A 26,817-nucleotide genomic window follows, 5' to 3' on the forward strand; every position below is an offset into this window, starting at 1 on the left:
CTGGGCCACAGCGAGCGGAGCGTGTGTCTCGCTTCCCTCTTCTCTCTCGTCGGGCCGTGCAGCCCGGAGCCGACCTGCAGCCGAGGAGCCGGACGTAGTGTGTGGGGGGGGCAGGAGCTCCCAGTATGGTCCGGGAAACCAGGCATCTCTGGGTGGGCAACCTACCCGAGAATGTGCGAGAGGAGAAAATCATTGAGCACTTCAAGCGGTGAGTTCTCTGTGTGTGTGTGTCTGTGTGTGTGTTGTTTTTGTGCAATGTGAGGACGGCTGCACGGGCAGCAGCATCTCTCTGTGTTGTGTCACACTGGATCCCCCCACCCCCCCCCCCCCACCCCCAGTCTGGCAGCAGCTGTCAGCTCCTGTGCAGCAGCAGACACACACATGCTCCTGCCACCAGGTCCACACACCGTGCACTCTCACCTGCAGCCTCCGTGGTCACTTCACCTGGGCTGTCTTCACTCCCCCCCCCCCCCCCCCCCCACAGCTCCACGATCAGACCCCGGAGCAGCACGTCTCTCCTCCTGGGAGCAGGTCCCCCCCCCCCACTCCGCAGCCATGTAAACAAACTTCCTCCGCGCGGCACCACCAGCCAGTGTTCTGCTCCTGGTTCTTGCAGCACGGGGGCAAGCGTGTGCACGTGTGGCAGACAGACCGTGCGTGTGCACTTGACTCCGCGAGTGAGTCAGGTCACTGCTCCTGAGCGATCGTGTGCATAGTGTGTGTGTGTGTGTGTGGAGATCTGCACCAGCACCAGCACACACACCTGCCTGTCACTGCAGCAGCTGCACGGTGTGTTGTTGTTGTGTTGTGTTGCTGTGAGGATGGTGTGTGTTGTTGTGTTGTTGTGAGGATGGAGGGACCACGCTGCCTCGGAGTCGCGGGCCGGGCTGGGATCGAACCTGCTGTGCCACACTGCACCGCTGCTGTTGACTGTGTGTGTGCGCAGCAGAGAGAAAATGGTTGTTTGTCTCGTCGCGACCACGCTGCTCCTCTGAGCTGCAGCCCGAAGGGAAACCACACAACATGTCGATAATCTAATTATGATCCTTACTCATTGTTTATTAAAAAAAAAAAAAAAAAAATTGCTTCTAGCTGGAGCAGACACGCAGCCCGGTGCAGGGTTTTCATCTCCGGGTCCTGATGGAGGGAGTGTGTGTGTTATTTTTTTAGCGGGTCTCTGTCACGATGTGTGTCCGCTCTCGGTGCTCTCTCCCCGGCTTCAGTGAAGCAGCAGCCCGCCTCTGTCTCTATCTTCATATATCTACAGTCTCTGGTCTCTGTGCTGGAGAACAGCAGAGCTCCTATAGGAGCGGAGCTGCTTCTCACCCTGGATGAGTCACCGCAGGAGCTGCTGGAGCACACAACCCGGTGACACAAGTGCATTTGTCCCCAAACACACACTGAGGAGGTGGGGGTGCTTTTTGCTCTGCAGCGACGAGACGACAAACATGTCCGATCACACGATGAAGATGATGATGATGATGATCCACCTTTATTAACACCAGCCCCTGCTCTGAACGGGTTATGTGTGTGTTGTGGGAGGTGGTGGTGCTGGGCTTGTGTGTCCAGCCTCACGCTCTCTCTCCGGCGCGTTAAAGCAGAGGTAGCCCCCCCCCCGCGCGTGCAGGTGCATGACAGCTCCCCCCCCCTCGACGTGTGATGGAAGTCACTGAAGATGGGGGACGGCAGAATGAGTAAGCAGTGAGAGAGCAGCCTTTCTAAAATGGCGTCGGAGGCTTGTTCGATGTTGGGGAAGCTGGCATGCCAATAAATTAATGGGCACCCTCCTGTCTCCTGTCGGCCGGAGAAGCCCGCTCTCCACAGATGCTCGGAGGGAGGGAGGAGGGAGGAGGAGGAGGAGGAGGAGGAGGAGGAAGAAGAGGAGGAGGAGGAGGAGGCTTTGTAACCCTGCACTGGCTATTCAGTCCCAACATCACGTCTTACCACGCATTTAGCTGTTTACAGGTTTATTAAATAAACAATGATTTGCTTGCCCTCGCGTTCAAAACTTAATTTGAGGGAATTCATATTTGTTCATTTTTCTTTTTTTATACCTCCTATGCTTTATTGTCTCATAATGAAATATAAACACCTGCTTTTATATTATTTAATTTTGAATTTCTGCTGCAAATCTGTTCGTGTAATCTCAAACCTCCTTCGTGTGCGTTTCCATCCGTGAGCGAAAAGCCGATGTGAGCCCCCCGCCCCCCCCACCCACCCCTCCTACAAAACATGCTAATGCCGCAAAATCTATGCATTGATTAACATGCATCGTGCAGAGGATTCAAGGCCAGTTGCTGGGCTACCTTGCCTCCGTCAGAAAACACCACGGAGAAGAAAATAGGAACAGCAAAGCCACCTCACCTCCTCCCACCCCTAACCCCCCCCCCCCCCCCCTCTCTCTCTCTCTCTCTCTCTCTCTCTCTCTCTCTCTCTCTCTCTCTCTCTCTCTCTCACACACACATATATAACTGAATTTAGCACAGTGCCCTCTGAGGATGTTTTTATCATTATAATGACAAAAAAAGGAATAAATATATGTACGCTGTTTGTTTGATAAAAGCCTGGTGATCACATGGTGTTTCCTTTTGCTTTCTTTCAGGTATGGACGTGTGGAGAGTGTCAAGGTCCTGCCAAAGCGGGGTTCAGAAGGTGGAGTCGCAGCCTTTGTGGATTTTGTGGACATTAAAAGTGCTCAGAAGGCTCACAATGCCATCAACAAGATGGGGGACAGAGACCTGCGCACTGATTACAATGAACCCGGCACAATTCCTAGTGCCGCGAGGGGGCTGGACGATAGTCTGTCCTTAGGCTCCCGTGGACGGGATGTATCAGGGTTCACAAGGGCGGCCGGGGGGGCCATTTATGTGCCCCCCACGTCGCTCCACAGCAGAGAGGGACGCTATGAACGCAGGCTAGACGGGTAAGTGGACAACGTTTCTCTGAAGCCAGGGGGAGCCGTGGTTTCTGGTAAACACATCACCTCCAAGCATCTTTCCACCATCTATTTATCTACTTGTTTGTGGGTTAAAGGGGAGGAGACAAGTTCATGGTCCAGAATGAATGTACACATGTGTTTAACGCATAGTCAGTAGTCTAATTGGCTGTCGGGGATTATCTCTGTGAGTTTAAACATCTCTGTGATGTGGATATATCATTTGCGGAGAATACGGGGCAAAGATTGGATATCGTAAAATTTCCCAGGATTGTTGGAGAGAGAGAGAGAGAAAAAGAGAGAGTGGTCCAACTGCCATCCCTGGGATTTCCCTAATCTGGAGTAACATGCCCAGCTCGATGGATTAATGTCACCCTTTTTTCCTCATATAATAAAACAACCCAGAGCACACATTATATATATTTAAGACACCATTGTCTGGATTAGTCTAATGTGGAGTCATGTGGATAACTTCCACAGGATGTTTATTCCCTCCTGTTGGATTACCACTGGCCACACACCTAAAGGATTTGCTATCATGCTAAAGGTACGGTTGGTTTTCTTGGTACTTTGTTCTTTTTGTTTGTTTTAATTTGGGATTATGTCTGAGATCAGGGCATTACAAGTTGAGTGCTGGGAGACCTCTGCTGGCGATCCAAGTCAGCAGAGATGTGAGCAAATGACTGTTTTTTTCATCTGCCTTATTTTTGTGGAGATTATTTTTTTCAATTTTTTTCAACAACTGAGACTCGCAGCTGTGCTGAGGACCAAGATGGACTCTATGGATCGTACAGTCGGAGGAAGAATACTGGAAAGTGTGACTGGAAAGTTGTGCCATCCTTACTGTTGGGAGATAACCTCCTCTCATGTCTGTGGATTATCTCTTCTTTCCCGAACGTGGAACTATAACTAAACCTTGGATACAATCGCACAGAATCAGAACCTGAGTTGTGCGTGTGAACTGCGTTTCTCGTCTGGACTGCGTGCCGGCTCTTCCACCTGTAAAGGAGATCAGCGATCGACAACAGACATGAGCGTCCAAGAGCTTCAAAACTGAATGTCCTCCAGCCTGGGAATTAATACAGCGATACGGAGGGGGGGAAAACTCTGGATTAAGAGACATAGACCTAATCTCAGCCCCTTCTACATAGGGTTTGGACTACTTTACTGACGTGCACATGTGCAGGACTGCGCAAATAAAGATGCAAGACGTCTTTTCAACATCACATCTCTAATTGCTGTTGGGGAATAGATACTGCTGTATTTACTGAAGATGGACTCCTGGATATCCTATTTATTTTACTGGACTCAAGTGAAACGCTGATTGTTTTTTTCCCCACATGTTCGGATGGATATATTGACTAAAACAGACATTTTCCAGCAGACAGAAAATCCCAACCTGGATTCGTACGAGGCCAAGCTTGCTTTTTTTGTTTTGTTTTTCTTCATTCAAACAGACACTGCAGCTCATCTTTACACGCAAGGTCGCCCTGCCCTGAACGATGAGGATTATGTTTACGTTGAACGATTTTGCTTCCATATTTTTCCCCTCCACTCAACATTTTTGCCCATTTTTTCTGCTCACAAAGTTCTATCTCCCTAGATTGTATTTGGAATTATAGGTCAAGTTACCACTCTCTCAAAAGGTTGGTATGTCCTGCCCTGCGTATTTTAGCTGTCCTCTCTAACCCCCTAGTTTGAACCCCTGTCTCACTCCATTTCCCCCACTAACCGAAGTAGCTGCTACAAAAACTATTATTACTGCCTGTGTGTCTAAATGCAGGAATCTGTGCCTTCCCTTTTATGCCGTTTTCCTATCTCTTCCTCTCACCTGACCCCACCTTCAGATCCTGTCCCCTGTTCTCCTTCTGATGAATAGATCCACATTGAAGTTGTTGAGAAAAGAAAAACTCTATTGATACCCAACATGGTCTTAATAATACATTAGGATTGAGCTGTGCATAAATTCAAAAGTTTCAAAGACACGTCACATCCATTTTTCCAATATGTGCATCGATATGTGCTGTGCAATCATTTAGAATAAGAGAAAACACTATTCCAAGCTCAGAAAATACAAATACATAAATAAATAAAAATCCATATGTTTTTTTGTTTTTTTTTTAAACCAATGAGATTTAACAAAACAATAAATAATTAATTAATGTTTTTGTCAAGCAAAAACGACAAACGTGAAACAGTGTTCATTGTAAAAACTGGTGAGACAACTGGTTTTAATTTCTATGCAGGACAGTGGCATATAGAAAATGTAGCATCCGTCTGCGGTTCCTGATTTGATTCACACAGAGGATGTCGCAGCTGCTTTTAGGATCGGCCATTAACATGATCATTACCTTGAGTTTGCCGTCTGAGATTTTTCCTAAACCATTTATCTTTGGTAACTATCTGATTAATGACAACACCCAGTTTACAGATTGCTGCATCAGTTTTATGCATCACCTTGATTTGTCAGATATTTAATTTACTGAATTAATTTATACAACAGACACCCAACACATTCCATTTTTTTCTATGTTGAGTTTCTAGTTCTAAATCACAGTCCATTTCATCAATATGATATAAATCACATTCACTGTTGGAGAAGATTTTATTCGTTCTGCCAAACCTGAGCTCCACAGTTTGTGCTTTAGCCTGTGACGACGACCGGACCCTCCACAGCTGCACAGTTCAACTGATTTTTACCAATAAAACTGAATCTAACACTTTTGGGAATGTTGATTTAAATTGAAACACATGTTTTGCTCCCACATGACTGAGCCTCCACATAAGACGCCTTTTTGGCACGCTGCTGGAATGCATCCTTATAATTATGCCGTTCACGTAATCCAAAAACAGTTGATGTGCTTAGCATGCACTGGAGCGGACTAATAATCAAACACTGGTGGAAATTCTGACAAAAAAAGTCCAACTGAATTATTTTTAAGCCCCATGAATAATGTAGAAGCTGTTTTGTCTAAAGTGAAATTGAAGGCTATCTATTGAACAGCGAGCCTGCACCAGCAAATTAGCATTTTCGAGAGCATCTAGGGGTCAAGGTAATCCATCAATTTCACAGCAGACATTGTTATTCCATAGATGTTATTCATGAATCCTGCACACAGATGATAAAATCAAATAAGCTCCTGACCTGCTGTACTTAATGTATAGTGAAATACAGACGTGGCGCGAGTCTCCTAAACTAATTTATCTTAACATCCGCAAGAGTGTGTTTATCCCAGGCAGTCTTTTGTTCCTGCACAGTGACCAATCCTGCAAACCCTTAAATCCAGTCAGTAATGGTTATATAGTGAGGGCTTTGTTTTATGCTCGTATATATGTATCTTTGAAAGAGATCAAATAAAAATAAAAAGCGGGGAAAAGGTTAAAGGTCCATTATTTGGCACAGGAGCTAAATCTTGATGATGAGCGCAGTCTATTAAAGCCCTGACAAGATTGGCAGGGAAATGCGAGTGTGAATATACGCATCATGTTTTTTTGTCAGGAGCAAAAGGTCAGGTTGGGAATTGTAGTTTAGTTTTTTCCCTGTGGGTGATTTATCAAATGGCCTTTCAGGACATCACAGGGCATCAGTGATGCAGAGGAGGAGGCTTGTGTCGTATATCTTCAGAGAAATGGCAGCGGCCCTCTGTCAGCAGCACCTGGTGTGACACATGTTGGTTTCTAAAGCTCAGATTGAAATGCAGGCAGGAACGGTGCTGGCTGCGGAAAAACGCACATATCTTGGATCCTCAGATGTTTGATGACAAGGCGTGGCAAATGCACTAGAAAATATATCCAAGTAGTTCATAGTTGTGCTTTTGTGCGACGATTAGATTCCAAATCAAACGGTTGACATTACAACATCCTAAATTTGTAAAAAAAATGGTGCAAAAGAGAGACTATGAACGTGTGCTGTGTTGCTGAAGAGCTAATTACCAACATTTGCTTGAGATTTAGAACACAAAACATTGTGCCCTCATTTGCACTTGTATTAATAATACAAAAGCTGTTGCCAGGTCTCTAATGAAATAAACCATTTCAGAGGTTTCTCCTTGTTACAAATGTCTTTGATTTGTTCTTACAGATCTTTGTTGGCGTTAGACAGTTCAGCAGCTTGACAGCGGCAAGCGAGCAGAATTCAGAAACACTTCCTTACACAGACGTAGTGACAACAATCACCTCTGATCATCTAAATCATAACATTTCCTGAAGATTTAAGTGCTTATATTAGTTATCATCGAGGGAAATCATGAATCATATCCAAAGAATCAGTTAAGACACTTTTTCATGAATCTCAGATGTCTTTTCTCATACTCGATGATCATTATCAAGCTGAACAGAGACGGAGTATATTGTTTTGTTGAAATCTTGCAGAACAGATTTTGTCTTTAGGACATTCTTTAAGACTGCCATGTCGAAACGGGATCATAGCCAGGGAACATTTGCAGAAAATATTCAAGGGTGAGAGAAGGAGATGATGAAGGCCTGAAAAATGTCAGTACCACGAACATGAGAACTTTGTCGCTGCCCAGACTCAAACTGAGAATGTGGCGGTTAGGTGACGTGAGCAGGACACTCGTCCAACAAGACGTCATGCCCAACGATTGGTTTTCACAACCATGTTGCATCATTTGTGGTTTAAACACCAATTTACTAAGTATGATTTGTCATCTGGACAGTTTTAATTTCCATGATTATTTAGGCATAGTCATTTTACTAACTTATTTTATTAGACTGCCCCCAGACCTACGTCCAATATAGCACATTTGTACCGACATATATACAAACATTATATAAATAATATATAAAATCTCAAATGTATAACAGTGTCACACGAGTATGATTATACTTTGTGCCTTTGTGGTAAATCCTTAATAAATGTCATTATTGACAGTTGAGGTTTGTTGTCCAATTAAATCTGGAACTAAAGAATTTTCATCCTCTAGCTTGAAGTGGTCAAAGATTCAAATAGTCTTATATTAATCACCAGTATAATGAGCTTTTGTAACTGATGTTATATTAAAACATATCCAATCCTGTGTTGGAACATCACGACCAATTTGCTGATTATAATTTTATCTGAATTCAAACAGTGGTAATTGCTGTCCTGTCCCGCTCATTACAGGGAGTTTGGTAGTATGACTGCTGTAATGACACAGCAGTTGTATTCCTAAATTAAAGTGTGATTGCTTTATTCAGAGAGAGGGAGCACAGGTCTGAACACAATGTCCTTATTTGCACAGTTTAATGTGCATCTTCATAAAAGATGCTTTGGCGAGCTTGTTTTTTTTTCTTTCTTCAGGAGAACAAGTGGTGTCAAATCGTGTAGCATCGTAAACAAAAGACTTGTCACAAGTTTAACTCCAAAAACCTTCAACAAAGCCCCTCAGATGAAACGCCTCCCAAAGTGGCTTTTGTTTGAGTTGCCAGATGTTACAAGACCAAAACAACTTGACAATCTATAAAGTCAAAAACTCCCATTTAATTCCCTTTATTACAAGTAGTCTTTGTACACGTCTGTTATATCCTGCAATTAAACCTTGAAACGAGCTGCAGATTTCTGAATGCATGGCTTATGTTTAAAATGTCTCCTGATATGTATTTTCAATAAAGTGTGGCGTTTAACAATAGGGAATACTAACCATTTGTTTGATTATGGAACTGAGAAGAGGTTGAATAAAAACACGTCTCAGGTGCTCAAAGAGAATCATTTTAAACAGAAACTGCTTGAAGCTCATGTCAACACCTCAAATCAGCTTTTTATTGTAAAAACAAGTGCTTGGTTTGGTGGCAAAAGGATCTGATACTTTAATCTTGATACAAACATTTGGTCTAAGAAAACATGTGAGAACTGATGCTCAGCTGTCTTAAACAGTCAATTATTTAAATCCCCTTGTAGATCACTTTGTAAGCAGGTAAAGATCTTTTATTTTAAAGATGTTTTAAAACTACCCCTTCTTCCCATGTGTCTAATAAGGCGATCCCCCCATAGACACCTGAATGTTGGTTTATCTACTGTCTTATGCCTTGCACCTTTCTTAGGCGGCTTCGATGGAAGTGTAATGTGCTGTTGTCCTCTCTTCTTGTTTGTCAGGACTGCTGAAACTCGGGAGCGGGCGTATGATCATAGCGCCTACGGCCATCACGAGCGCCCTGCGAGCACGTTCGACCGCCAGCGGCACTACGACACAGACTACTACCGTGATGCAAGAGACAGGACTCTGAGCACAGCAGGGGCCGGGGCCGGTACCTCCAGTGGAAGCGCTACAACCGTGTCGTCAGGAGTCAGTGGAACTATCGCCAGTGCTGTTGCTGGCAACACAGGAACAAGTGGTTCAACAGGGGCCACGGCAGCAGGAAGCGGAGGATCTACATCCAGCGTGGTCGGCTTCTACCGATCCCACAGCAGGAGCCCTTGTCGCTTTGAGACGCCCGAGCCTCGCTACGAGCCTCGGACCAGGGAACCTTTTACTTTGGCCAGTGTGGTTCACAGGGACATTTACCGGGAGGACAGGGGTCGGCGTGGGGAGCGCTCGTACCGCCCCAGTTGCAGCCGGTCTCCGCACTCGACTCATTCGCGAAACCCTTCTCCTCAGAGACTGGCGAGTCAGGCCAGCCGTCCTGCACGCTCCCACAGCGGGTCGGGCTCTCACAGTCGCTCCTCCAGCTCGGACTCAGTCAGCAGCACCAGCAGCAGCACCAGTGGCAGGTGAGTGGAACTGATCTCAGTGTCGATATCTATGTGCTGGGGTGATGTTTACTTGTGTGCAGACTAATCTTGAACAGCAGCTGGAAACAGTAAGTATTTTAAGAGAGAAGTCTGAACACTGAACGCTGCTTAAAATGACAAATGAGGGCATGTTCATTGGAGTGAAGATCATTGGACCAGTTCAGGAGATTATTGATGTCGTTCATCATTTTCTCCTTCTTACCTGAGTCCAGGGCATAGTGGTAGCAGGATGGGAACTTGTTTTTTAATAGAGTAGTAGTAATACATGGTTGAGGTGCATCTCATGCTTTTATACAATACAGTTAAACCAATCAATTGTTGTTATATCAATTCTTGAGCTGAATAAATCCAGTGTAAAAAGTTTAAAAAACATCTCAGAGATCATTTTATTTAAGTTTTCTTCAGAGTTGTGTTCATGTGGACTTCTCCAGATGACACAATAGATATTTTATTTAATTGCAGTGTAACAACTCATACACCATCTAAGTGTTGGTAAACATGCCATCCTGTGGATCCAGTTTGATTTAAATGGAACATTGCACTGTCCCCAACATGCACGTACAATTATACTGGCTCTATTGAATACTGCAGCTGCACCACTTTTGCCAACAAGCTACGACGAGGCTGTGCATCTAATTTCTGGGTAGTGAGTGCTCTCATTAAGAACAGTTTGTTGCGCAACAATTTTCTTTGCAGAAGCTGTGGTTTTTCAAATACCAACCGTTGCAACATGGCATGACTCCTAATACTAGAAATGCTGTGTCATTATGTCAGTTCCTTAGTTGCTATAATTTTAAATGTAAGGAACAATGAATGGAGATGACTTTTAATACTGTGCAGGAGATTTAAAGTAAAACAGCCAGCACTGCATATTGCAAAAGTCCACATTCATTGTGACTGCTACAGAGGCAGACTTGCTTTTTCTGAATCCAACATTTGAACATACCTCCATGCTCCACCCTGCAGGCAACACCAATTGCATGCAAGTGTCTGCACGTTAGAAAAAATATTGAGAAGACACACCATGACAGGGAAAATTATTGCTGTGTTCTATCTTTATTTCATGCCCAAATTTCTTGAGAATTTGAAGCCTCCTGATGTGGGCGAGGGCACCACCAAGGTTGATTGTAAAGGCTCCAATCAAGCAGCACATGTGTAAATGTGTACATTTTAAAGGGATAAGTGTGTGAATATCTACTCTGCTCATTTCCGTATGATCATTAGTGAGCTTTTAAAATGACTGATCTGTATTCACTCGCGGGAGTGTTTGATTGCTGATGGGAATCAAAGCCTGCAAAATGACCTTTGTTGAATGTAAGGGTTGTGATGACACTTTCGGTGTTTGATCTGAATCATTTTAATTCATCCCGCTGTTTGTCCATTTGACTGCTCTCAAGAAACCCTGGAACTATTTTAAAGGATAGTTCTCAGAAAAATGAAAATTCACTCATTATCCATTCACCACTGTGCCGATGGAGTGGGGGGTGTTTGAGTCTCAGGGGTTGCAGCGTTGCAGCACAACACTTTATTAATGTGTTGCAACATTTGTTGTAATGATGTTTGTGTTGAAGTTGGTCGTTTATTTAATTTTATTAGTTGGTTTGAGATATGTATTATTAGCAATTGTACAAACAGAGAATACATACCAGAATTTTAGGATCAAATGCAAAAGAGGTCCCGCTGTTTGTTTTTTGTTACACTGCCTCACCTTTGGAAAGAGTCCAGACCTCTGATGGACATAGAACGACCATCCACTGTTTATAAAGAGGCAGCGACACATGTGGTTTGTCGAGGGAGTGCTGCGGGGGGGATTTCAGGAGACGGCTGGTATTTTTTTCTCACTGCCTACCTCTCTGAATGGGCAATGGCTCCCCCCCTCCGTGAGATCCAGTTGGAACTGGAATTTTCTGGCCAGCGCTGGCTGCCTGCCCACTCCCACAGGCCAGGCTCCGTCAGCAGCACTTCCGGGAGAGTCTGAGCACAGGAGGAGAAAGTGAGAGGGAAACAAACAGCAGAGAGCCTAGAAAGCCGAGACAGGCCTGGGAACGGTTTGACAAAAAAAGGTGCACGAGGCAGCCATGAGTTTTCCACTGACAAATCCATCTTTTTACGCTCTTAGTCAGATGCATCATGTAAATAAGGAGTGGGGAGGAGAAAGGAGGTGTTTTTTTCCATTTCAGCTGAGACCTATTGCAGATTTGAAAAAATGGAAATACATGTTTTGCGTGAGCTTCTATGCAAATGTATGACTATGTACAGTACACTGCATACAGATCCTGTCACCTTTTTCACATTTTTGATATTAACCCCTTAATGACAAAGCCAAACAAAATTGCCAATGTATTAGAAAGGTAAAACTGTATTCAGACACTTTAACCTGTACTTATTTGATGAACCTTTGGTTGCAATTTCAGCCTCACGTCTTCTGAAATATGATGTGAACAGCTTTGCACACCTGGATGTGTGGATTTGTCTGCAGATCCTGTGGAGCACTGTCAGGTTGGATGAGCCTTTTTTCCGGTCTCTCCAGGGATGTTTGATTGGGTTCAAGTCAAGGCTCGGACATTTACAGAGTTGTCCCTAAGCCAGTCCTGCGTGGTCTTGGCTCATTGTCCGGTTGAAATGTGAACCTTTAGTCCAGTCTGAAGTCCAAAGAACTGTGGACCAGGGTTCCGTTTAGGATTTCTCTGTACTTAGTTCTGTTCATTTTTCCCTCCACCTTGACCAAACTCCCTCACAGAATGATGCTTCCACCAGCAGGCTTCAGCATTGGGATGGTATTGGGCAGATGATGATCATTACTTCTCACTGTCTGAGAGCACTGTGTTGCTTTCATGTGTCTTTCCCTGGACAGAGGATTCTGTTTGGCCTCTCTGACATAAGATTAGTGCCGCAGTGATGGTTGTCTTTCTGGTAGTTTCTCCAGAAGGCATTTCTGGAGCTCTTCCAGAAGGCACATTTGGTTTCTGGTCACCTTTCTTACCAGAGCCCTTCTCCTCCGATTTCTCAGTTTGGGCAGTCAGCGAGCTCTCTCAGGAAAAGAGTGGTTGCTCCACACTACTTCTAGTTAAGAATTACGGAAGCTGCTGTGCTCCTGTGAAAACCTTCAATGTAGAATTTCTTTGTAGCCTTCCTCTGATCTGTGCCACGACACAATCCTGTCTCTGAGCGCTGCAGGAAGCTCCTTCAACCTTAAGGCCTTTGCTCTAATATGTATTGTCAGCTGTGAACCTTTATAATGACAAGTGTGTGCCTTTCTAAATCATGTCTGTCAAATTAATTTACCACAGGTGGACTCCAATCAAGATGTATAAACATTTTAAAGATGATAAAGAGAAATGAGGAGGCACCCAAGCTAAATTTAAATGTGATGTTTCCATTTTTCCTTCTTGAATTTGTTAAAGAAAAATTTTAGTTATGAGTTTGCATTTTCATTATTGGATATTGAGAGTAGATTGATGAACATGCAAAATGTGAAAAAGAGAAAGGATTTGCAAACTTAGCATGTTCAGTAAAATAAATGAACTAATCCTATCTAACTAATCACTGCTTTTGAATTTTTGTATTTTCTCAAAGGAAGAATGTGTAGCACTTAAAGTGTACTAATGTAAAATGCCATTTTTTTTTAATTCATGGTATTGAGGTGAACATATTAATGACTTGTTATTGTCATTATAGCCAGTTAGAGTAACACAGATAAACCACCCTTTCATCTTTAAGTCAGTGTTTTCCCTATCTTTCTCTTTACCACAGTGATTCCAGCAGTAGTTCAAGTGATGACTCTCCGGCACGTTCAGTGCAGTCTGCAGCCGTCCCTGCGCCCTCAGCACTTCCTCTATCCTCCCTTGACAAGGATGAACCACGTAAAAGCTTTGGCATCAAGGTCCAAAATCTTCCTGTACGCTCTACAGGTTAGTTATGAGGTGCCCCTATGGTGTGCAGTTTCTATATAGCCCTCAAATATTGACACATTTTTATAAAAATCGAATATATTGTGTATTATATACAAATATTTACATGTAACTTTTTAGAACGCTTACTTAATTAATTATTTGATGTATTTACTGTAGATACAAGCCTGAAGGATGGTTTGTTCCATGAATTTAAGAAACATGGAAAGGTCACATCTGTACAAATCCATGGAGCTTCAGAGGATCGTTATGGGCTTGTATTTTTCCGCCAACAAGAGGACCAAGAGAAAGCACTTGGAGCATCAAAGGGAAAGCTTTTTTTTGGCATGCAAATTGAAGTCACAGCATGGAATGGACCCGGTAAGTTCTGATCTTAAAATGTCCTGCCACCATAAAAAAATGACGATTGACAAATGCACAGGGATACAATGGGATGACTTTCTTTTCAGAGACGGAAAGTGAAAACGAGTTTCGGCCCTTGGACGAGAGGATAGACGAGTTTCATCCAAAGGCCACGCGGACATTATTCATCGGAAACCTGGAGAAGACCACCGCATACCATGACCTGCTTAACATCTTTCAACGCTTTGGAGAAATAGTGGTAAGTTAATGTGAAGTGGTGGAGAAATCCTTTCTTACATTTTGAGAGCATCTTGTTCACAATATTTATTCAACATATTTATGTTTTCATTGTCTTTTCAAAGGATATTGATATTAAGAAGGTGAATGGAGCCCCACAGTATGCCTTTTTACAGTACTGTGACATTGCAAGTGTCTGCAAGGCCATAAAGAAGATGGATGGGGAGTACCTTGGTAACAACAGGCTAAAGGTGAAAATACTCTTTCAAATTTTTTAAACTACTACCACATTCTTAAGTACAATTAGTTTGAACTGTTGAAATCTTTGCGTTGAGTGCAATTATTTTATCTAACATTTTCAGCTGGGCTTTGGAAAGAGTATGCCTACAACCTGTGTTTGGTTGGATGGATTAGCGTCAAATACAACTGAGCAGTTTCTCACGCGACATTTCTGCCGCTATGGACATGTTGTCAAGGTTCGTCTCTTTATTTCCTCCCCTCATAGTTTGCCATTGTTGAATTTTCGGCACCTTGTGACTCCATGTTTTCCTCTGTCTTCCACAGGTTGTATTTGACCGAATGAAAGGAATGGCCCTTATCCTGTACAACAACATTGAGTATGCACAAGCCGCTGTCAAAGATACAAAGGGTTGGAAGATAGGGGGCAGTAAAATCAAGGCAAGTGAAACATATCTTTTGTCTGACATGTTAAAAGACTGAAAGACAGTAAAAAATTTAACTTACCGTTCTTTTTTGTTTATTTAGGTTGACTTTGCCAATCAGGAAAGTCAGATGGCTTTCTACCGGTCAATGCAGTCGTCTGGCCAGGATATTCGTGACTTTTATGACCTTCTCACTGAAAGAAGGTTTGTGTAGATCTCTTAAGGAATAATTATAATTTAACTTAAATCCTGCAGTAATATAAGCTCAAATGTGAATGATTCCAAAGTATGGTGAAATTAAAGCTTGCTCTTTTGTGTTTGTTTAAACAGGGATGACCGACGAACTCAATATGAATTTCCAACAGAAAGAGCATATTATGAAAATGCACGGACACCCGGAACATTCACTGAAGAGCAACGTCGTAAATACCCTGCTAGAAGCCGGGAGTTCTACACTGAATGGGACCCATACCAGGGAGATTACTATGATCCACAATACTTTGAAGATCCAAGAGAGTATCGGGAATACAGAACCGACCCTTATGAGCAGGACATCCGCAAATACAGCTATTTGCAACGGGAACGTGAAAGAGAGAGGGAGCGCTTTGAAACAGATCGAGGACGTGATCATGGGAGGAGGACCATAGAGCGTAGCCAAAGCCCATCACAACTTGCCACTCGTCGCCCTGCTAGCCCCACTGCATCTCCTTCACTCTCTGAGAGGATACCAAGTGATTCAGACCGTCGTATTTGTTGTCGATCTTCTGACAGAAGTGGAAGCTGCAGTTCAATCTCTCCACCAAGATTTGAAAAACTTGAAAAAGCACGCTCTGAAAGGTATAACAAATCTGACAAACCTGAAAAGGACCGTCTTTTTGAAGTTGAAAGAGGGAATTTGGTTGATAAGGAGAAGCGGGCTGGATGTAAGGATCGTAGTGACAAGGACAAAAGTGAGAAACAGAGGCTTAAGAAGCTCAAAGTTGCATCACCTATTATCCAAGCATGTGAGACAGAACCTGAGCTGGAAAGAGATATTAGCCCTGAGTCTGTCATTCGAAGTAAAACCAGTAAAATTCCAAAGGAAAGCTTGAGCAAAGGAAGGTTAGACCTTCTGCCTTGTGTTGTGCAGCTAACACGTGTCAAAGAAAAAGAAGGAAAATTGATTGGTCATACCATCCAAGAAAAAACAATTCAGAGAGGTGGGAGTGATAGTCCTAGATTGGCATCACCTTCAGCTGACCAGAGGAGTCCTCCATTCCGCTCAGAACCATTGAAAAGCGATATCTCTAAGCATGGAAAGGTGCCCAGAGACAAGAATATTCACAGTTTAGTGGAAGTTGTTGATAAGGATGCTAAAGTCAAATCCAAGAAACTCGGAAAATCGGAAATGGGATCAGATAGTGGTATTTCTGTGGATATTGACCGTTTAGCTGCAAGGAAAAGGCGCTTTGAAGAGTCTGGGAAAACGGATCGACAAAAGAGAACTAGTGAGGATGAACTTTGCAGACCTGGACTTCAAAAGCTATGGAACAATACAAAGGAGACAGATTTGGATAAGAACCTTTTGATTAAAGGGATGCACAAGAAGGAACACCACAGGGATAAATGTATGCGGATGGTCCCAGTTAATAGTCCTAAAGATGGACAAGACTGTGAAAGTCCCTCTGTAAGCCTGTCTTTGGAACGGCAGTCACGGTTTAGGGAAATGTCTGGGGATTCAACAGATAAATTAGATTCTGCCTTCCTTAAAATGGATGTAGAGGGCTCAAAAAGTGAAACCACCTCCAATCTCACAAAAATATCAGATGATGGCAGTCTGGATGAATTGAAAGAAGGGAAACAGTGTTTGTTTGAACAGGAACAAGGAAGAGGAAAGTGCACAGACTCTGATGACGAAGATGAACACTTTTTGCACAGTGACCAGACTAATATTTGCATAAAACAAGTTGAACAGAGTAGATGGATTCGACCCAAGCTCGTTGATCCTGATAAATTAGTCAAGTTTGAAAACCCACCAAGCAATGAGACGCCCGACTTTGAAAAGGATTGTGTCATGCAGGATTTCAGAAAACCAAATCAGGATTTGGCCAATGATGACTTCTCCTCGTCTAAACGAAAAAAACTGGAGAACTTCAACTTTGAAATAGTGATTCCAAAAAGTGAGCGTAGTTTTACGAGTTCTCAAAAGTTGAATGAGGTAATTCATCCAAGTATGACATCCTCAACAGAGCCTGGGAACGTTTCTGCAAAGGACGAAGATGAGATCATCACTATTAACAAAGAAAGAAAATCTTCTCCAAAAGTAGATGATACATTTTCACACACCGAGTCAATAAAACACAGTTTGAGCTTGCCAGCCAGACATTTTCGTTCTTCTGACCCTGAGCTCCCAAAACTTAAGACTACCTTGCTTGGATGTGATGAGGACTTAATGCAATGTTGGGAAAGAAGAATCAAGTCTGATTCACTTAGAATGGAAATGACTTTCCCAAGTGATATTGCAAAACAGGAAAGTATCTGCAAACGCCTTGGGCAGGATTTAGAACCCGGTGAAGTGCAGTCTGATTCAGATGATGATGAAAACAAACACACATCTCCCAAGTCCAATAGTTCCTTGTCATATATCCTCAGGGAACGTGATGAAAGAATGTCAGACATGAAACTTTCTGGCTCTTTGGAAAAGAATAAATTCTATTCTTTTGCATTAGACAAAACTATAACTCCTGATACAAAAGCACTCCTTGAAAGAGCCAAGACGCTGTATTCCTCCAGGGAAGATAACTGGTCCTTTCTTCCCTCGCGCTTTCCGACCTCCCACATCTGTTCAGAAAAGGGCAAGGTAGAGTTAGCACCTCGACCTATTCCTTCTTGGTATATGAAAAAGAAGAAGATTCGTACTGACTCTGTGGAAAAGCTGCACGATAAAAAAGAGGAACTTAAGCCACAGGATCAAGAGCGTCAAGAACTGTTTGCCTCTCGCTTCCTGCACAGCTCAATCTTTGAACAAGATTCCCGCCGTTTGCAGCATCTTGAACGTAAAGACCAAGATGTAGAAAGTGCAACTGGGCGGCCTTTTGGTAAGCCAAGTGCAACTGAGCCACAGCCGGAAACTGGGGGAGGTGACCTCACACAAGAGCCGATTGTGCTTTTCCATAGTAGGTTTTTGGAGCTTCAGCAACAAAAGGACAAGGACCAAACCCTAACTGACACAGAGCTTGATTCAGAAGTAGAGCTTAAAATGGACCAAGTGGAGAATTGTGAAAATGTGCTGTCAGATAAGGAATCTGAGCCTGTACTAAAGGTTGATGTAAAATCTGCCAGCCCCCGATTAACCTTGTCTGTTTCACCATTTGTTTCTTCCCCAAAAGAAATGTCTCCAGAAAAGAGAGAGTTGTTTACTGCATCCTCCGATCAACCCATGCCAATTGTCAAAGAAGAAAAAGTGGAGCCAATTCTTGAGGTGTCTCCTCCTCATTCTTTTCCTTTTGAAGACTTTAAACTAGTTACTCCTAAGCTAACTATAACCCCTCCACATGCCCTTTTAGAACAAGAAAAGGAACGGGAAATAAAAGTAGAGTTAAATGAACCCAAAGTAAAAAATGTGGATGGTTTGGCAGTGGAACATAATGCTCTTGTGGAAGATAGGCCGCCAACTCCTGGTTGTTCCCCAAGTGGGTTTGAAAGAGAGGCTGCAGAATTAGGGTACTCTGACTCATACCCAAAGATTGAAGAAAAACCTGAAATTGAAACAGAACCTAAAGGAGAAAATCTGAAAACAAAGGGCTTTGAGGAATCTCAGAAGACTGATACGGATAGTGAAGTATGTATGCCAGAACTAGAGGCTGAAATAAAACCATTACCAAATCGCAGGCAGCCCAAGAGTAAAAGGGCAAAACCACTATCAGTACTGCGTAGCCCACAGCCTTCCCAAAATGTTGCCACTGAGAAACCTGCAACACGAAAGAGTGAAAGGATTGACAGAGAGAAACTCAAAAGAGCCTCATCTCCTCGAGCAGAAGCGCCAAAAGCATCTTTGGAGTCTAAAACCACGTCCAAATCACCAATCTATGCATCAGACTCCGAGCAGAACATCGAGTCAAGTTTGATTCATGGGAGGACACGTCGTAGGAATGTAAGGTCAGTCTATGCCACTCTAAATGAAGGTGACCAAGCTGGTAAAGAGGTAGTTGAGTCAGCACGCTCCATGCGTAAACGGGGAACTGACAAAGAACCAATACAGCAAGATGTTCAAATTCCAGCGACCAATACCAGGCGAGGCCGTCCACCTAAGAGAGGCATCAAACGAAGTGAGGATGCATCACCAGTAAAAGGGGATCAGCAAAAATTAATGGAAGAAGATGCAGAAACTAAAGAGGCGTCAAGTACAATAGATGTTGTAAAAGCCTCTGAAGGATGGCGTTCACCCCGAACCCAGAAGGTGCAACAATCACATCTAACCTCATCTGCTTCCCTTAACAAGAAAGGAACCACAGTAGACAAACAGCCTGACAGCCCTACAGTGCTAGCTGAACAAGATTATCTATCAAGTTTCGATGAGTCAGAGGTTAAGCCTAAAGATGAACCAGACCTCTTTATAGAGTCACCTGAAAGAACAGAAAATGTTAGTCCACCAATTCACAGAAAGGAAAAAGATCAAAAAGATTCTGGTGGAAAGAAATTTACTGATGACGAGAAGGTAGACACCAGCTCCTCAGAGAAAAGACAACCTGTAAAGAGTGCCAAAATGAAAACACCAAGGTTGAAAAGAAATACCAAGCAGCTCACTGAAGATAAATCACACAGCTTAAAAAATCTTGAGATCCGTGTAAGCGTTGATGATGTGAAAGGTTTACTTCGTTCAGAGGACGATGTTCCAGGGACATTTGAAACTCCTGTTATTACAAAAACTAAAATGGTGGTAAAAGAGAATGAGGAAACAAAGGCAACAGGCTTTCCAGAAGAATCCAATGAGGGTGATGAACAGGAAAATGAAGACACACTATCAGAACCGGAACTTCCTCCTGATCCAGCTGCTCTCTTAGCACGGCAGATGGAGCTAGAGCAGGCAGTGGAAAATATTGCCAAACTTACAGTTGAGCAGGCTCCTCGGCCATACAAGGAACCACCTACAGGACAACCTGCCATATTGCCTCCTATCGTAGTGGAGCCGGAAGGTGAGGTTGAGGAAGAAAAACGAGCAATTCCTGCAAGTGAAACCGAACTTGCTGCAGCTATTGATTCCATTACAGCAGAAGAATGTGCAGATGCGGATGGGTTTACAGCTCCTCCTACTTACACTGCTAGTATTCCCACCCCTGAATCTTTAACATCCCCCTCCTCTAATGAGATTATGGATCCTGAAACACACATGGTGATAAACAGTATTCTCGCAGCAGACTCAGATGATGGTCCTCTAACACCCAGCCCAAAGGGGCCAATGACAGATGTTAAGGCAGCTGAACACCTCCCTCTACCTGAAACACCCAAGAAAACAGGAAAAGTTAGAGCAAAAACCCCAAAGAAGACAAGATATCGTAAAGGTGCGGCTAACAAGAAAGGGGATATAGCTGGAGAAGTTTCACAACCAGAGCCCTCTCCAGTCAAGTTACCAGAGTCTATCCCAGAAGACCCCAAAACCATTAATTCAAAAGCAGTTACTGTTACAGCAGGGGCAACAGTAGCAACGTCTGTGGTCACTGCTGTTGTAACTTGTAGGCGTGACGTTACAAGTTCTATAACTGTTGACACGCCCAAAGAGGCTGAACAGCCTGAGGTTGAACAGCCTGTACCCAAAGAATCTGCCTTCCATTCAGGCACAAGCAACATCTCCAGTGGCAAAAAACATCCTCAAGCATCAGAGCCATCTACACCTACTCTTGCCTCTGCTCGTCCACAGGTTGTATCCCAGTTCAGCGTACCCCTAATGCGGCCAGCCAAAATGCCATTTTTGCCTGACTGGCCTCAGAGAAAGGAAGAAAGTAGAATCCATGTGGCACCCTCAAGTCAAGTTACAGTGGTAACTCCCTCTGTACCATTACCGACTACGCTAAGTGGAACCCCTTCGACAAATTCCCCAATGCCCCCTGACACCAAGGCTTCAGATATTGACCCTAGTTCTAGTACCTTAAGAAAAATTCTAATGGAACCCAAATATGTATCTGCATCAAACAGCAACTCTATACCTACCACGACGGTGACATCTACACTGTCAGATCCTTTGCGTATGTCAGAGAATGAAAAACGCCCGGATGCCATACAGTCAAGACAGTTACATCCAGAAGAGAGGCCGCCTTTCCCCATCCAGCCCACACACCACAAACCATCTCCTCTGACAGAGTCCCAGCAGAACTGTGGAGAGAAGACCCAGCATACAGTAATTTCTCCTGCTACATCAGTAATAAGTCGGATTCCAATGCCTTATGATACAGAGGAAACTCCACGAATTTCACTAAGTAACAGAAGCATTGGCTTATCTATTCCCAAGCAAAAATTTAGGTCAAACTCCAATGAGAATAATCGCTACCATGGCATGGATATAGTAGAAGATGGGAGTAGAGGGCGCTCGGTTGTTGAGACTACTCCCTACAGTACAGGCTCCAGTGCTGGCCTAAGGGTCAATACATCAGAGGGTGTTGTTGTTCTGAGTTATTCAGGTCAGAAAACTGAGGGGCCTCACAGGATGAGAGCCAAAATTAGTCAAATCCCTCCAGCAAGTGCTGGTGACATAGAGTTTCAGCAATCTGTGTCCAAATCGCAGATAAAGCAAGAGCCACTCATCACATCATCCCAGTCACCGAACCCGAAAGCAGCTCCACCTCTTTCAGCTTACGGGCACACAGGGGTCCTCTTGACTGGCCAATCCTATAATTCTCAACCTGTAATTTCCAGTACCAAGCAGGAGAGTCATGGCTGTGACAAATCTGATGCTCCATATCACACAGCATCCCACGGTGGTGTGGTGAAGATGTACCAACAGCCAGTGAGTTCTCCTCAAGTATTAATGTACAGCCAAGCTGTGATACAGCAGCAGCATGGCAAGAGAGCAGGGACAGAACCTCTCCCAAAAAAGATGGACATTGGCAAAGCTGTTCAGCATTCTAACCTCAGTCCAGTAATGAGTCCACACCACCCATCGCTATCTGGAACCCGCATGAGCCCCAGCCCTGGCATCCCAAATGATCGGTCTGCTCTACACCTCAAGCCAGAACCCCAGTCTCCACGAACAGCTGTTCACTCGTCTTCACCCTTTGCCAAAGCCTGTGCTCCGAGTGGTTCTCCCATTGGAACCTCAGTTGTGCTGGGTCATGGGATGCCACAAATGTCTGCATATCATTCAAATATACATCACACACATTCAGAACATTCCTCTGTCATAATTCAACCTCACAGTGTCACACAGTCTATGACTCATGAAGCCAGGATGAACACCCCACCAATGTCTGGGATAAACTATGGAAGGCGTGGTGACGCCCTGTCTTCTCCCCATCAAGGGCCTCCTCAGCGCTCAAACACAACACAGCCTAATGTGATCCGTGACATGGTACTACAGTCTCATTCAAGTCCCAAGGGGTCAGTGTCAGGTGGCGGCAGCAGCAGTGTTACTGAAGAAGACTCCAGACACTTTAACCAAGCCCTCAGTAGACCATCAGTGCCCCAGCTCCAGTCGGATGTAATGATGATTCACAGTGATCGCAGAGGGCTGCACTCGAGTATACGTATGGACCAGTACAGAGACATGCACCAGCGCATCTTCATGCACCAGCAGCGGGGAGAGCAGGCCGCTGTAGATGCAAGACAGTCGCGAACCTCAGAGACTGGTGCATCTTTAAGCAACATCTCTGTGCCTTCAAAGAGTCCTTCAGTGGGGAAGACCATTGACCTTTCTGCAAAAGAATGTCTCAAACCAATCGAAGGAAAGCTGATACATCCACCCTCCAATGAAAGTAGAATCCGGGGAGTTCATACATCCAGTCCTGTCATGGTGTCTCCTCACCCTCATGGGGTTCAGCTGATGCCTCCTGGAGGTGCAGGCTCCTTTTCAGTCTATCGGGACATGCGAGGCTTCCCATCTCAGTTCCCACGACATCCGTCATCAGGACACAACCTGGCCAATCAAGGGATTACATCTTCACAGGTCACTAGACATGCTTTTATTATCTTTAATTTTGTGCAAATATTTCAACATTTTTCTTTTGTATCTTGTATATTTGCTAGATAATACACTGTGTGCCTATTTCTAATGATTTGATATGTATTTTATTAATCAGGTCTCTCCGGAACCTGACCTGGGTCACAGGGGAAAAATATCTCAGGCACATGGGGGAGGAAGTGATCCCAAGCCTGAGAGTCCTCATCTTCGCCATGCTACCTCTACAGACCTCTCCCATATTTCCAGAATATCAGGGGATACGGTCTCACCCTCATACCAGTCTCCCATGAACTCCCCCATGAGTCTTACTCACAAGCCAGATCTGTCTCTTCAAAAAGGCCCCCCAGCCTTCTTACCAACCCCTCAGCCAGCAGCACCCCCATCAAGTGTACTGCAGTCACGGCCCGATGCTAAGCTGGAACATTCAGGACACCAATCCATCGACATGGTGCAGCTTATGACGGTAGGAAGACAGAGGAATCACTGTTGTCATAATGCCTGGAATGCATTTCCATTCCAAAACAATACCACAGAGAAAATAAAGTTTTTATATATTTTTTCTTCAGAAATATCCTATTGTATGGCAAGGCCTGTTGGCACTGAAGAACGACCAGGCTGCTGTCCAGTTGCACTTTGTCTCTGGTAACACCATCCTGGCGCAGCGCTCTTTGCCGCCCCCAGAGGGAGGTTCTCTTCTCAGAATTGTCCAGAGAATGAGGCTCGAGGCTTCCCAGTTGGACAGTGTGGCACGCCGAATGACTGTGAGTATTTTGGTTTTGAGCGGTACATTGCAAAATTCGTTTATTTGGCTACATTGCTGATGGTAAAAGCAAAAGTGGTTTAATAAAACCTGTTACATGAAAACCAACTATTGTAAAGGAAGTCAGGAAATAAATTGCAGTACTTTATTTCTTTTTTTTTTGTGGTTTTTGGAGAGGTCACCTGCAGTTTTTCATCTAACCGCTTAATATGGCTTATCCTTCCTTTCCATTGCAAATATTTCAAACTCAACAGGCAACAAATGCCAAAATATATATATATATATATATTTTGTATGGTTTACGATAAAGACTTTCATTCATGACAGGTGGAGAATGACTATTGTTTGTTACTGGCTTTACCCTGTGGTCGAGACCAAGAAGACGTCCATGGTCAAACTCAAGCTTTGAAAAGTGGCTTCATCACCTACCTGCAAGCCAAACAGGCAGCTGGAATCATCAATGTGCCCAACCCTGGCTCTAATCAGGTCTGTCGTGGTTTCAGCTTTTCTCTTTCCCTTCTTGTTTTTGTTTTAAACTATTTCCTAATGACATTCTGTATCATGAGAAGTTGTTCCCCCTCTGATCATAATTTCTTTATCTTTGGATTCACAGCCAGCTTATGTGGTGCAGATTTTCCCGCCGTGTGAATTCTCTGAGAGCCACCTGTCTCACCTGGCACCAGATCTTCTCAACAGCATCTCCAGCATTTCCCCTCACCTTATGATTGTCATTGCCTCCGTTTGATTACCTCCAGTTTTTTTCCTGAACGAAGCCAACACCAGCCCTTTTGGATTCATCCAGTTTTGTAAAACTGGAATTGCCTCATACTTTTATGAGTTTGAGTTATAAAAAAAATCCAATTTAGCATGCCCTCAACTTTTCTCCTTCACTTCACCGAGTCCTTAAATCGCCCAGTGATGTTGAATTCCAAAAACTATACCTTGAGGATATGAAGGGTCAAATGGGGTTTTTCGACTTTCATTTTTGATTACTCATTTCATTTTTGACTTTTTGGAAGTGTTGTGCATAGCCTTTTCTAATTCATGGCATTCATAAAGCTATGGATTGAGACCTTCTTATGGGATATTTTTTACCTTCATAAAAGTGATTGTTTTTTTTAAAGACTATGTGAGAAGTCATTGCACTATGTTAGGGACAAAAATTGGGAACTGTACAGATTTGAGTATAATATGATACATGTTATGGAAGTACTCTTGTAATCAGCCATGCTAGCGCAAGATAAAAGAGAAGTCGTTGCCTGGAAAATGATCAGGAATCTTTTGGGCCTGATCAGTCATACTGCGTTTGCTCCTTCACCATCAGCCAACTTCTACTTCATTTCCGGACTCGACTCTCCATCATGACGTGTTCCCACCCCCAGGAACTCATGAGCGGATGTTTAGAGTTGTACAGTTTACACTCAATGCCTCAACAGGGGACTATAAAAAGAATATTTAATTTGTTTATTTTTGTTTGCATTTTCTTTACGCCTAAGGGTATTGTGGACAATTGTGAAACTGTAAATATTATAAATATTTAAAGACTGAAGCAATGTCGAGAGACCAAGTGAAATATTTTACAAAACAGATCATCAAATCTTAATGTTTTCTTTCTGTGTTTCTATATTGATTTTTTCTTGATTCTTTCTTTCTTTCTTTCTTTCTTTCTTTCTTTCTTTCTTTCTTTCTTTCTTTCTTTCTTTCTTTCTCTCGCTCTCTTGCAAGGGCATGGAGGGGACTAGTGGAAGGGATCTATTTAGGATCCAGGAGTGATATTCGCAGAAAAGAAAAAAAAATACTTATGTGCCAAAATATCTTTTGCAAACGCTCAAAACACAATGTATCTAAAACTAAATTTGTTCAGAACCTATTTTCATATGTGACTTTGTATTTTGCCACTCAGAGGGCAGACTTGATTCCTTTTTTTGGTATTGTTCATCAACCTGACTCTGTTACGGCAGTGCTTTTACATTTTTGAAATTGTATCCTCATTTTGAAGGAACCATTGTATTGTCGGGGGTTGCTTTTTCTGTTAAAATTCCTGTTTTCCTTCTCTGTGAAATGGTCCTCTACTGCCCCCTGCTGTCTGGAAATCGTTCTCTGCACCCTGAGGTCATTTACGCCGTGACTTCATGGCAGATGTTCTATAGAGCATGCTTTATTTTCAAATCATGGTGAAATCATAAAGGCAAAGAATGTGACTTGAACTTGACATCATGCCGCTATTGGATGTTTTGATCTTCTGCCTCCATCCCTTCCCTGAACTGTCTCCTTGAGCCGAGCTGTAAATACTAACGTCCTTAATATGTGCTCTTGTGTATTTTCCCCGTTATAATTGTCTTTCTTCAGGGTCCTTATTTTTGTTTTGTGCAACAAAACAAAGCAGTCTGAAAGAGACGGGAGATGAGGTGTGTGAAACCGATGCTGAAAGTAAAACCGTGCTTGTCAGTTTTTTGTGGTGTAAATATTTCTATGACTGCAAGCTGAATACTCTCATTGTTATGTTGAAGGCACTTATAATTTTTGATAAACAAATGAAAAGAAAAATACAAAAACAAAACTTAAAACGGTGATTAATATGAAAACTGTCTTTTGATCAATCTTCATTTTGAGTGTATTTTGCTGTTCCTCCATGAGGACATTTTAAACTGTAAAATAAATTGTTGTTTAACTTACTTCTGAAGATCATTAAATGGTCAGTCACTCTGGTTCTGTGTCTTTTCTTTGGAAGCTAAAGTTGCATCATGTTGATGCAGACTGGTGAGGTGGAATGTGTCCAGGTTAATAGATATAATGTTAAATAATATATGACATTGTTTTTCATAACTGATTACCTAAGAATATTTAAGTAGCAGTCAGTTTCTTTTTTATTCTAATCCTCTGCATTGTATACATTTGTAACTTATTACTATATCACTTATAATTGCTTTTCCTAATATCACTTGTGAAATTACCTCACTGATTTATTACTATATTACTATACTTTGCCTTCCAATTAAAAATGTCTGCACATGGGATCAAAGAGATGATCCTCAAAAAAACTCTTTCTAGGAGTTGCAAAACTTATACTAGTGAAAGTACTTCCATCAGAGCT

The 26,817-nt window shown here is 43.2% G+C and overlaps 1 protein-coding gene across 1 annotated transcript; it reads left to right on the forward strand.

Moving 5' to 3' along the window:
* spen (spen family transcriptional repressor) lies at nt 1-26,431 on the forward strand. The gene is made up of 15 exons (XM_061075480.1): nt 1-208; nt 2,603-2,923; nt 9,027-9,641; nt 13,416-13,573; nt 13,733-13,933; nt 14,023-14,174; nt 14,278-14,403; nt 14,515-14,628; nt 14,717-14,830; nt 14,918-15,018; nt 15,145-22,948; nt 23,082-23,426; nt 23,530-23,724; nt 24,051-24,209; nt 24,337-26,431. The coding sequence occupies exons 1-15, from the start codon at nt 126-128 to the stop codon at nt 24,466-24,468; spliced, it is 10,620 nt and encodes a 3,539-aa protein (XP_060931463.1). The 5' UTR covers nt 1-125; the 3' UTR covers nt 24,469-26,431.
* Nucleotides 26,432-26,817: the final 386 nt, after the last annotated feature.

The sequence above is a fragment of the Limanda limanda genome, chromosome 7, assembly GCF_963576545.1.
Source record: "Limanda limanda chromosome 7, fLimLim1.1, whole genome shotgun sequence".
In the NCBI taxonomy this organism is placed as follows: domain Eukaryota; kingdom Metazoa; phylum Chordata; class Actinopteri; order Pleuronectiformes; family Pleuronectidae; genus Limanda; species Limanda limanda.

Coding starts and splice junctions, on each gene's coding strand:
- spen (XM_061075480.1), top strand. CDS start 126: ATGGTCCGGGAAACCAGGCATCTCTGGGTGGGCAACCTACCCGAGAAT. Junction 15,019..15,144: donor GACCTTCTCACTGAAAGAAG/GTTTGTGTAGAT, acceptor TTGTTTAAACAG/GGATGACCGACGAACTCAAT. Junction 24,210..24,336: donor CCAACCCTGGCTCTAATCAG/GTCTGTCGTGGT, acceptor TTGGATTCACAG/CCAGCTTATGTGGTGCAGAT.